Below are 12,719 nucleotides of genomic sequence, written 5' to 3' on the forward strand. Positions count from 1 at the left end.
TGGAGGAAGAACGCCTCAGCTACTGCCTCGGAACACTTCAACCTGAGGGCATCAATGTGGACTTCAACAGTTTCCTCAGTTCCCATTCCCCCACCTTACCCTAGTTCCAGACTTCCAGCTCAGCACTGTCCCCATGACTTGACCTAACTGTCTATCATCTTTTCCATCTATCCACTCCACTCCCCTGACCTATCACCTTCATCCCCTACCCCACTCACCTAATGTACTCTCTGCTAATTTCTCCCCACCCCCACCTTCCTCTAGCTTATCTCTCCACCCTTCAGGCTCTCTGCCTGTATTCCTGATGAAGGGCTTTTGCCCGAAACGTCGATTTTACTGCTTCTCGGATGCTGCCTGAACTGCTGTGCTCTTCCAGCACCACTCTAATCCAGAATCTGGTTTCCAGCATCTGCAGTCATTGTTTTTACCTAGTTGTCAAGTAAGTTATAAAATCAGATTAAATTGGAGATAGCTGCTTATTGGGAGTGTACATGATGAACTGAAAGTCTCATTACTCTTCCTTTGTTTGGCTCTTATAATGAATTGAACTCCTATTGCAAAATTGCATATTTACTTTAATAAAATTAGAAAATAGATAAAGGTAGAATTCGGTGGAATTATTATCTTAACAACCCTCTTTTGGCCTCCAATTTTAAACATGCCATTTCCAACTTTGTTTTCATTTTTACATGTTCTGTATTGCATTGTGACAAGCTTTCCTGTGGTTTCTGTCATAAGAATTCACATGGAAGTCACATGAACATATAAAAAGAAAATATACAACATAAAATAGAGAAATAACTTTATATAGACACTCCTTGTCTCAAAAATGCCTGCATCTTCTTGTGCCATTTTACTTGAACGTTACGCTGATTTCGTCTCAATAAAAAAATTGAGCATTATTTTATTCCTTAAAAAGTATTCTAAAATTAGAAATGTATTCTTGACTGGCCTTGGTTTTTCACAATTACCTTGTCTATCCAGTTCATAATTTCAATTCAGAATTGTGTTTTTAATTCTTGGCAACTTATTCAGGCATTAATTGCATTTTTCAATAATAAATATGTATTTCAGAAGCTTATAATGATAAAACAATGGTGTGTTAAGACACAGTTCATCCCATGTTGGTGGTATCTTTAATCTATTAATAGGGACCAGAATCAGTGAAAATGTAATAAACTTAGTCAATCTAGAAATCTGACAAGAGGTATACAGTGTGTGTCAGTTTGGATAGTTCACATTTCTACTTCTCCAAATTGAATTTTATTCTTCATTATTTGTGCTGAATGCATAATAATTAAATACAATTAAGTACTAATTTTGAAAGCTAAATGAAAATTAAAAATGAAAGATGCACATCCAAAAGGCCATAACCTGTCTATTATCTTCACAAATGTAGATGAATGTTTGTGCATTTCAACATTTTCTATTTTAATTTTGTATGATGATGTTTTTAAAAAAAGTGAAATAACTTTGGTAACCGCAGTAATTAAAAGGTAATCATGAGAATTTATACAGTAATGTTTTGAGGGTCAGTGAATTAGTCCCATCATATTTGCAGGGTTCTGAAAGACAAGGAAAGACTGGAGCCACAGGACAGCGATTAAAAGAAGCAACAAAGATCAACCTCTCATTGTCCACCTTGGGTAATGTTATCTCTGCTCTTGTTGATGGTAAAAGTACACATGTGCCCTATCGTAACTCTAAACTGACACGACTACTCCAGGATTCATTGGGAGGCAATTCAAAGACGATGATGGTGAGCTTTCTTCCTCTTATTGTTGCATAATTGAGAATAATTAATATAATTTGGTGAAATTAGTTTGTATTTAAGCAACATATGTTTTGACAATCGATTGTTCCTATAATTCACAAAATATCTTGTATTTAAAAGGTGGCTAAATAAAGCAGTTGTATGATTCTTATTTTCATATTAGATTTTTGAGTACTAAAGAATATATTGATAGTGTGAGGAGATGGAATTGAGGTAGGTAGGCTATAAATAATCTTGTTGTTTGATGGAGCAGGCTCTAAGAACCAAATGGCCTACTCTGCTCCTATGTAAATGAGCTGTCCGTATAAGATATGTGGTACAAAAATAGATTATTCATTTCAACTGATCCATTTATGGTCCACTTTAGCCTTTGCCTGTCTTTCTTCTATACCCATCTGCATAATCCTCTTCTTCTTCCTTGTATACTTGTCTAACCTCCCTTTTAAATGTATTATAGTATTTACATTAACTAATCCTTGTTCAAGATTGTTTCATGTTCTTGCAGCTCTCTCAAAGAAGACGTTCTTCTGAATTCCAAATTGGATTACTTGGTGGCTAACTTTTATTGAAAGCTTCTCGTAATGCTCTTCTCCATAGTGAAAACTATCTCTCTATCCAATCAATCAAAACGTTCCATATTTATAAGACTATATTAAGTCACTCTTTCAGCCGCTGTTGTTTTTGAAGACAAGAGAAATCTGGTTTATTAAATCCTTTTCTGACACCACATATTTCTGGTTAACCTTGTAAATTGTCTCTACATCCTTTGTAGTACCTCCTTTCTATAATGTGAGTTTTTAAAGTTCATACACAAGACGAGAGCATTATTGGCTTGGCTGGTATTTATTACCCACCCCTAATTGCCTAGATGGCAATTGAGAGTCAACCACGTGGCTGTGGTTCTAGAGTCACGTAGGCCAGACTAGATAAGGATGTCCATTTCTTTCCCTAAAGTTGGGTTTTTCTGACACTGGACTATGGTTTCAAAGTCATCATTAGACTCTTAATTCCAGAGTTGTATTGAAATCAAAATCCTCCGTCTGCCATGGCAGGATTTGAATCCGGGTCCACAGAACATTATTTGGGTCTCTGGATTAACAGTCCAGTGATAATACCTCTAAATTATCAACTCCCCTCTTGTAGTCTCAGCATGGTTTGTCAATGCTGTAGCATAACTTTTTTTCTACTTTTCAGTTCTATGTCTGATAATAGTCTTGGTGTTTGGTTTGGTTTTGGTTTCATGGCTTTGTTAACCAGTGGCACAACTTTTAATGGTACACCAAGTTCTCTTTGTGCCATTATCCACCTAGATTTAAAACATCAAAGTAATAATTGACTTTACTATTTCTCTTACCAAGATATATTATCTCATCTTTCTGTGCTGAACCTCGTTTTCTATTTATTTATCTGCTCTGCAAATTTATTTGCATCCTTCTTTAATTTGTTGTGGTTTTGCTCAGTACTAACTGTCTCCACTTTTTCTCTCTGTGCCACTTGCACATTTAGCAATTATGTTTTTGAGTCGAGAAAGTGTTGCTGGAAAAGCCCAGCAGGTCAGGCAGCATCCGAAGAGCAGGAGAATCGACGTTTTGGGCAAGAACCCTGATCTGCAGTTCTTACTTTCTCTTAATCGTGTTTTTTCAAGTCCAGAGTCTAAATTGTAATAGCAATTGTGAACAATGGTGATCCCAACATTGATCCTGGCGGATCACTATTACCATCCTCCACTATACCCTTACTCCAACCTTTTTTTTGAAGCCTGCAAGCAATCTATTTTACCACTTGTTCTCTGATTATAGCATTCTCTAATCTAATTCATTGGTCATTAGGGGACATTTCTTATTGAAGGCCTTTACATCTATTTCATTACCAGTCTCTCTGCCGGTCTCTCTCTCTCTGTCATCTCCCAATAATTAGTAGAGTTTGTGAAATGAAGGTTTTCTTTTCAAATCCTTGTTGTCTATTAATTATGATATTTTTGCTTTTAGATGATGTTAATCTCTCCATTATTTTCCTTATCATTGTTTTAACCTGGCTAAGTTAGGAATCCGTGGGCATGTGCTGTCACTCTTTGTCAAATATAGGTATTAGTTTGGCATCTACCAGGCTTTTGGCAGTGCATATTTTTTTTCTCAAATCAAAAATGTACCAGTGTCATTATCATGTACTTCTTTTTGACATTCCAGCAACTAATATAATCAATAGCTACAAAAAGTTAAAGTTCTTTAGGCATTTATCTATCATATACCATGGCAAATCTTTAATGCAAGTATGTGTTTAGAAGGATTATTATATGATTTGAAGTTTATCCAGAATTTTATTGAAAAGGTGAAAACCAACATTGTTAGTTAAAGGGACACAAAGCTGAAGGGATGACTAGTGAGTAGCATGTAGTGTGGTTTGGACAGGCTGAGTAAGTGGGCAAATGCATGGCAGATGCAGTGTGAAGTTACTCACTTTGGTATTTGACCATAAATTGGGAGGGGAATGCTCAGCGAGAGCTAGGTGTTCTCATGCACATATCAGGCAGTAAAGAAGGCAAATTGCATGTTGGCCTTCATAGTGAGAGGTTTTCAGTACAGGTACATGATGCCTTGCTGCAATTATAGAGATAAGGCCACACCTGGAATGTTGTGTGCAGTTTTTAGTCTCCTTATCTGAGGAAGGATGTTCTTGTTACTAAGGGAATACAGCAGAAATTTACCAAATTGATTCCTGGGGTGGCAGGACAAGTATATGAGGAGAGCTGAAAATGTGTTGCTGGAAAAACGCAGCAGGTCTGGCAGCATCCAAGGAACAGGAGATTCGATGTTTCGGGCATAAGCCCTTCTTCAGGACTTATGTCTGAAACGTCGAATCTCCTGTTCCTTGGATGCTGCCTGACCTGCTGTGCTTTTTCAGCAACACATTTTCAGCTCTGATCTCCAGCATCTGCACATCTCACTTTCTCCAAGTATATGAGGAGAGATTGATTTGGTTAGGAGTGCACTCACTGGAGTTTAGAAGAATAAAGATGATCTAATACAAACCTATAAAATTTTCAGGACTAGACAGGTTGATACAGGAACGATGTTCCTGCTGGTGTGGGAAATCCAGAACTAGGGATTGTAACTTAAGTATAAGAGGGAGTAAACATGAGAGGAGAAATTTCTTTACCCAGATAGTTGCGAGGCTGTGGAATTTACTGCCATAGAAATTGGTTGAGGCCAACACATTGTATCTTCAAGAAGGAGATAGACTTCGCTCTTAGGGCAACGGGATCAAGCGATATAGGGGAAGGATGGAGTGGGATGATTATGGAGTGGCAGAGCAGACTCGAGGAGTCCTGGTTGTGTCATCTATGATTCATGTTAACCAGTGATCAGTCTGTATTTTTCAGAAGATTTTAATATATGACTGTTTTAAAATGATATTTAGTGGGTTCCTTCCAAATTCCTTTTTATATTTCTTTATCAAATCAAACTGTCCAGAAACACTTCTGGAGTTGGTGGGATTTGAACATAGGCCTCTCTGATAACAAGATGGGGACACTACTGATGTGGTACAGGGACCCTAATTTTTGCATTTGGATATTTTCTGACACATGTTCAAAGATGTTAATACACACCACTGGAGCAGATGGCAATTGAACCCTGGGCCTCTGAAGCTGAGATAGGGACACTACAACTCCCCCCCAAGAACCCTCTCTGTTTTTTTTTATATTCTTTATCTTTCCAGAAGGGTTCTTGCACACAATTGAACATTTTCTTTATCCCCATTACTACCAAATCACCAGTGATACTGTTTTGGGCTTAATGACTTCCTTGGACTGAAAAGCACCTGCATCTCAATGAATGAATAATCAACCTAGATTGAGGGTGTATTTGCGCCACCAAGGGAGGTAACTAATCTCTTCTTGGCACCTTCATACTGCAAAGTAATCAAGATTGAGAGTTTAACATGCAGGAATGAACTTTTGGCATCTTTTGCTTTTCACACCTTTTTTCTTTATCAGTGTGCAAACATTGGGCCAGCAGATTACAATTACGATGAGACTATCAGTACTTTACGCTATGCAAACAGAGCAAAGAATATCAAAAATAAAGCCAGAATTAATGAAGACCCCAAAGATGCATTGTTGCGCCAATTCCAGAAGGAAATTGAGGAGCTTAGAAATAAGCTAAAAGAAGGTATGTACAAGTGAAGTAGAAGAACATTGATGCATTGATGAAATAAAAACCATATCTGAATCAAAATATTTAAATATTCACAGGTGAAGAAATCTCTGGTTCAGAAATGAGTGGCTCTGAAGACGATGACGAAGAAGGTGAAAATGGAGAGGGAGGAGAGAAGAAAAAGAAGCGAAAAGGTAGATGTTTGAAATCAACTTGAATTATGTCTTTATCCGATAAATAATGCATGCAGGGATGGGAGTGTTTAGATTTAATGTGACAGTAAGCTGTATTTTACAATGCATTTGAATGGGTCAGGATTAATACATTTAAAATTTTATTTTATTTCTCCCTTCCCTATTTAACTAACTCGGGCTGATAACGTTAAAACCTCAATTTTGTTAAGCTTGAGTAATGATGCTCCATTTACTTTTCAAAAACAATTTCGATGAATATAAGACAAGCGTCAACCTTGTATATACTGTCCCTCTCTAGTAATATGGTGTTTTGAATTGTACATTGGTTGTATATTCATGTCTGGAATTTGTTTTTAATTCTTTCTCTGGTTATCAAGGCTACTGGCAAAACAGACATTTGTTTCCTGTATAGTTACAGTCTAAAGGAAATTAATGAATTGCTTGGAGTTTTGTGACAAGACATTTTCACTTGCAGCATGTTTAAAAACTGATTTCAAACTTTCAAGCTGACATAGTGGGATTTGGGTTTATGTTCAACTAATCCACCTGCCTTGTCCACTTTTCTAGTAGCATGACCATTATGCAGTCATTTTTTTTTGTGTTTGCACGGTTCAATTTAACTATAATACCTTGTTCCTAACTGTATGGCAGAAATCATAGTATATTCTGGAGAATGGGGATAAGTTGAATGGTGGAATTTAAATGATGCAAACATGTTAAAATAATTTTGGAACAATAGGTGAGTTTCTAACATAACTGCTGTTCACCTGCCAAAACTGGGCCAGAGGTAAAATTTGGACTAGTGATTTGCATTTCAGTCTTCAGTTTTATAAGGGATGTCAAGGGCTGTTTCGGCATTCTGTTTGCAAGGACTACAGTTATAATAAATTTTATTTCATTCTATCATCTTGACAGTGCCGCTAATTTTTTTTTGTGATTTGCTTTGTTCCTGGGCAAGAGCAGCTGTACACAATGTTTGTATTAACTATTAGTTTTTCTTTTTCTTTCAGTGACAGTCTCATCAATCTTCATTGCTTTGGCCTTCTGATTTGCAGAAAATAATGATTAATTTGTCTCTTTTTCCCTTCCTTCTGTATTCACACGCTGCCTACCTGTGGCTTGCTAATTTCTTCTTAATTCAAGATCAAACAGGTTTGTGGACTCTCTTTTTTCATGAGTTTGAGTGGATTATTTTCCTTTCTGTATATATTTCTGTAATGTTAATGGCTTATGCAAGATCTAAACCTGATCCCAATAAAACGTCTATTAATGCATGCTTGTATACAGCATTGTACCTTTTAATATTTATAGGCAGGTTAACTGAAATGAACTGAGGTAGAAACTGAACTAAAAGTGATATCAAAAGAGACTGTAATTGGGTAGTGCGGAGACAGTATGTGTTGGGTACTCAAAATAAATATTGTGGAGAAGTAGGGTTATGTCCACATCGTGGTCCCTCATGGATTTCTTCCCTAAATCATAACGATGGGGACTAGACTCAATCAAGAAATAGATCAGTGGTTATATAAATATAAGTACAATATGGAAAAGCAAATTCAGTTTTAATGAATAATGTACTTTTATAAAAGTTTTTTGGACTGCTTGGAATTTCCAGAGTAGCAATCTAAGATGCTGTGGTATTGTGGACAAATTGATAACTAAAAGGACTGGAAAATAGATATATTCCAGTCGGTTCTCTGGAATTGTCAATGTAGTGATTTGTTCTAATTTTGGCAATAACAAAATTCTGTGTAAATCACCCTATGGGAATCTAATTTGTAGTTTGTTGAAAGATAAATTTATCAGAACTTTGAAAGAGCATAATATCAATTATTGAGTGTAGTATGCGACGACAAACGTATGCTGCGTGATCTAATTGAATGATGCAACTGTTTCAAGGGAACGTCTACCCCTACATCTATTGGTTAGTTTATAATACAGAGCTACTTGTCGCAATATTTGAAAAACTTGGATTTAGAACATCCATAATGCATTGGGAGATTATTGACTAGTTTCAAAATCTCCCACTTCCAAAGTGCATGTCAATTTGTTTATGTTTGATTAGCTCAAATAACCATTGACTATTAATAATGCTTATTCATTCCTTTACAATCTGATGTAAAAACCTAATAGTGGGCAACTCGAAACTGTCTGAAACAAGCTAATGAAATTCACAATAATACCAGAAAGTACTAGTGAAAGTCAACAGCTTGGCCGCATCTATGGAGTGAGAAACAAAGTTTGAGTCCAATCTGACATGTCAGATTCGAAATATTTGATTTTCTCTTTCAATAGATACTGCTAGACCTGCTAAATTTTTATAGGACTTTGTTTTTGTTTCCAGCATCTGCAGTATTTTGCTTTGAATTATCTGAACGTTTTTTGGGTAACACAAAATAACTTTAAATATACACTGAAATAATGCCAGAAAAGTCACCAGACCCTCTTACCCGTACAGGGCCGTCCCTACACCAAACTTCATTCCCAGAAATAGACTTTCTGTCTCACTTAGCAGAGTCTTTTGTGTGGCATTGGCATTCCTGATACCGTTTCACCCTCTTCTGCTTCCCCACCCCCCAATTTAATCTTGTGAGGAGTCTTCCCATTAGTAACTCTGCTGGAGCTATTCCTGTAGTTGCATGAGGGATGGTCTTATGTTCAAGTAGGAACTGGGACAGTTTGGTATCTAATGAAGGTATAGGCTGTTTCTTTAAATCTGCTTTCAAAATTTAGACTGCTATTTCTGCCAAACCAATGGATGATGGACAGTATGGAACAGTCTTTGTATGTTGAATACCATTTGAAATGCTGAAATTCTCTGTTGTTAAATAATGACTCATTATCTGTGACCAACCTGTCTGGAAGTTTGTGTACTGCAAAAGTTGCGCGCTGTTTTTCTATCATTGTCCCCATGTTTGACTAATGAACTCTGTGCACACGTCTAGCCATTTTGAGTGGGCATCCACAATGACTAGGAACATTGAGTCTATGAAAGCACCTGTATAGTTGATGTGTAATCGAGTTCATGTTTTTATCCAGCCATTCCCACAAATATGAGGAGTTGCTCGTAATAATGTTTATCCTTGTTGGCACTCTAGGCACTGCCCCACCAATGCAGCTATGTCTGAATCCAGTCCTGGCCACCAGATGTAACATCTTGCTGACAGCTTCACTTTGGAAACTCCTGGATGACCCTGTTAGAGTTCATCCAGTATTTGCTGGCAACCTTTGCTCGGGACAATCACTCTTGCTCCCCACAATAATATGTCCTTTGTTGTAATTTGTCTCTACTGGTTCAAAAAGGTTTCATTCCTGGTTGTGACAGCATTTTGATTTCCACGCTCATCATCAGCTCTGAATGGAAGTGTGTGTAGAAAATTTAAAACTATTAGAGTCTTCCAGTGGTGGTACCACTGGCATGTATCTGCTAACGGGAGGCAGCTCAATACGTCAGCTTTCTGTATTTGGACTCCCGGAGGGTGTTCCTATTTGGAGTTATATGCACTTAGAAATAGAACCCGCAGCTGAATTTGGCTTGAAGCTATGAGCGGTACTATCTTTTCCTTTTTAAGTAGTCTGAGCAGAGATTTGTGGTCTGTTATTATTGTAAGGCTACATCTCTAAAGATATTGGTGGAACTTCCTGACTATAAATACGACTGCCGAACCTTGCTTCGCAATCTGGGTATGTTCCCGCTCTGCATTAGCCAAGGTCCTGGATGCGTATACTGTTGGGCGCTCTTCTTCGTCGGGCCTCCTATGAGCAAATACTACCCTGTGCCGTACAAGGAGGCATCGCATGTTAATAACAGATCTCGCTTGGAATCATAGTGTGCCAGCTCCTTAGAGAATGATGGCTGTTTCTTCACTTTCCTGAAAGCTATGGCTTAGCTACATGACCATTTCCAAGGCTGACATTTTTAAGAGTTGATGCCAGGATGGAGGCCAGATTATGTATGAACTTTTCTGTAGTAATTCACCAGCTCAAGGAAAGACCTAAGCTCCGGTACAGATGCGGGGGTTCATAGACTCATAGAGATGTACTGCACTGAAATAGGCCCTTTGGTCCATCTTGTCCATGCCGACCAGATGTATTCTAACCTAATCCAGTCCCATTTTCCAGCATTTGGCCCATACTGCCTCTAAACCTTTCCTAATCATTACCCATTTAGATGCCTTTTGAATTTGGAATTGTACCCCCTCCACCACGTCCTCTGGCAACTCATTACATACATGCACCACCATCTGCATGAAAATGTTTCCCTTTGGGTCTCTTTTAAACTTTTCCTCCCTCACCCTACACTTATGTCCTCTAGATCTGGACTTCACCACCCCAGAGAAAATATACCTTGTCTATTTATCCTATCCGTGCCCCTCATGATGTTATAAACCTCTGAGGTCACCCCTCAGCCTCCAGTGCTCCAGGGAAAACAGCCCCAGCATCTTCCTGTGGTTCAAATCCTCCAACCCTGGCAACATCCTTGTAAGTCTTTTCTGAACCCTCTCAAGTTTCACAATATCCTTCTGATATTGGGTGGCACAGTGGTTAGCATTGGGACCAGGGACCAGGATTCAATTCCTGCCTCGGGCAACTGCCTGTGTGTAGTTTGCACATTCTCCCTATGTCTGCGTGGGTTTCCGCCGGGTGCTCTCGTTTCCTCCCAAAGTCCAAAAATGTGCAGATTAGGTGAATTGGCCATGCTAAATTGCCCGTAGTGTTAGGTGAAGGGGTAAATGTAGGGGAATGGGTCTGGATGGGTTGCTCTTCGGAGGGTCGGTGTGGATTTGTTGGGCTGAAGGACCTTTTTTCACATTGTAAGTAATCTAATCTAATCTAATCTAATCTAAAGAGGGAGACCCAGAATTGCAACATCCCAAAAGTGGCCTAACCAATGGTCCTGTACAGGTGCAACATGAACTCCCAATGCTGAAATTCAATGCTCTGTCCAATAAAGAAAAGCATACCAAGTACATCCTTCAGTATCCTATCTACCTGCAACTCCACTTTCAAGGAACTATGAACCTGCACTCCAAGATCTTACCATTAAGTGTACAAGTCCTGCCTGATTTGCCCTTCCAAAATGCAGCACCTCTCATTTATCTAAATTAAACTCCATCTGCCACTCCATGGTTCTTTAGCCCATCTGATCAAGATCCCTTTGAACTCTGAGCTAACCTTCTTTGCTGTCCACGACACCTCCAATTTTGGTGTCATCTGGAAACTTACTAACTATATCTCCTATGTTCACATCCAAATCATTTGTATAAATGATGAAAAGGAGAGGACCCTACAGCAATCCACTGGCTCAGACCTCTAGTCTGAAAAGCAACCCTCCACCACCACCCTCTATTTTCTATCTGCAAGCCAGTTCTGTATACAAATGGCTAGTTCTCACTGTATTCCATGAGATTTAACCTTGCTAACCAGTCTCTTATGGGGAGCCTTGTCGCATGCTTTACTGATGTCCAGATAGATCACGTCCATTGCTCTGTCCTCATCAATCCTTTTCATTACTACTTCAAAAAAAATCAGTTTTGTGAGACTTGATTTCCCACGCACAAAGCCATGTTGACTATCCCGAATCAGTCCTTGCCTTTCGAAATATATGTCCCTCAGGATTCCCTCCAACTATTTGCCCACCACTGATGTCAGGCTTACTGATCTTCAGTTCCCTGGCTTTTCTTTACCACCTTTCTTAAATCCTTTCTCCGCATTAACCAACCTCCAGTCTTCTGGCATCTCACTAACTATTGATGATACAAATATCTCAGCAAGGGGCCCAGCAATCACTTCCCTAGCTTCCCACAGAGTTCTAGTATACACCTGATCAGGTCCTGGGCATTTACTCACTTCTATGCATTTTTAGACATCTAGCACCACCTCCTCTGTAATATGAACGTTTCTCAAAATGTCACCATCTACTTCCCTAATTCCATATCTTCCATGTCCTTTTCCACAGTAAACACTGATGCAAAATACTTGTTTAGTATCTTCCCTCATTTTGTGTGGTTCCACACATAGGCTGCCTTGCTGATCTTTGAGAGGTATTGTTCTCTCCCTAGTTACCCTTTTGTCCTTAATCTATTTGTAAAATCCCTTCGGGTTCTCTTTAACTATTTGCCAAACTTATCACATGTCCTTTTTGCCTTCCTTATTTTCCTCTTAAGTATACTCCTACTGCCTTTATACTCTTCTAAGGATTCACTCGATCTCTGCTGTCTATGCCTGACATATGCTTCCTTTTGCTTTACTAAAGAAATTGAGGTTTTAGTTAGCAGCATTCCATACACCTACCAGCCTTTCCTTTCATCCTAACAGGAATATCCAGTCTCTGAACTCTCGTTATCTCATTTTTTGGAAGCTTCTCATTTTCCAGCTGTCCCTTTACCTGTGTACATCTGCCCCCCACCATCAATCAACCTTTGAAAATTCTTCCCTAATACTGTCAATATTGGCCTTTCTCCAGTTCAGAAATTCAACTTTTAGATCCAATCTATCCTTTTCCATCACTATTGTAAAACTAAGAGTTATGGTTGCTGGCCCTAAAGTGCTCCCCCACTGACACCCCAGTCACCTGGCCAGCCTTATTTCTCAAGA

At 38.7% G+C, this 12,719-nt stretch overlaps 1 protein-coding gene across 1 annotated transcript in view; it reads left to right on the forward strand.

Moving 5' to 3' along the window:
• kif3a (kinesin family member 3A) overlaps positions 1-12,719 on the forward strand; it is a 61,300-nt gene that overhangs the window by 24,112 nt on the left and 24,469 nt on the right. Inside the window, exons 7-9 of the mRNA XM_060837362.1 lie at positions 1,562-1,759; positions 5,769-5,943; positions 6,027-6,122. Coding sequence (XP_060693345.1) covers positions 1,562-1,759; positions 5,769-5,943; positions 6,027-6,122 — 469 coding nt within the window. The remainder of the gene's footprint in view (positions 1-1,561; positions 1,760-5,768; positions 5,944-6,026; positions 6,123-12,719) is intronic.

Source organism: Hemiscyllium ocellatum, chromosome 16 (assembly GCF_020745735.1).
Source record: "Hemiscyllium ocellatum isolate sHemOce1 chromosome 16, sHemOce1.pat.X.cur, whole genome shotgun sequence".
NCBI lineage: Eukaryota > Metazoa > Chordata > Chondrichthyes > Orectolobiformes > Hemiscylliidae > Hemiscyllium > Hemiscyllium ocellatum.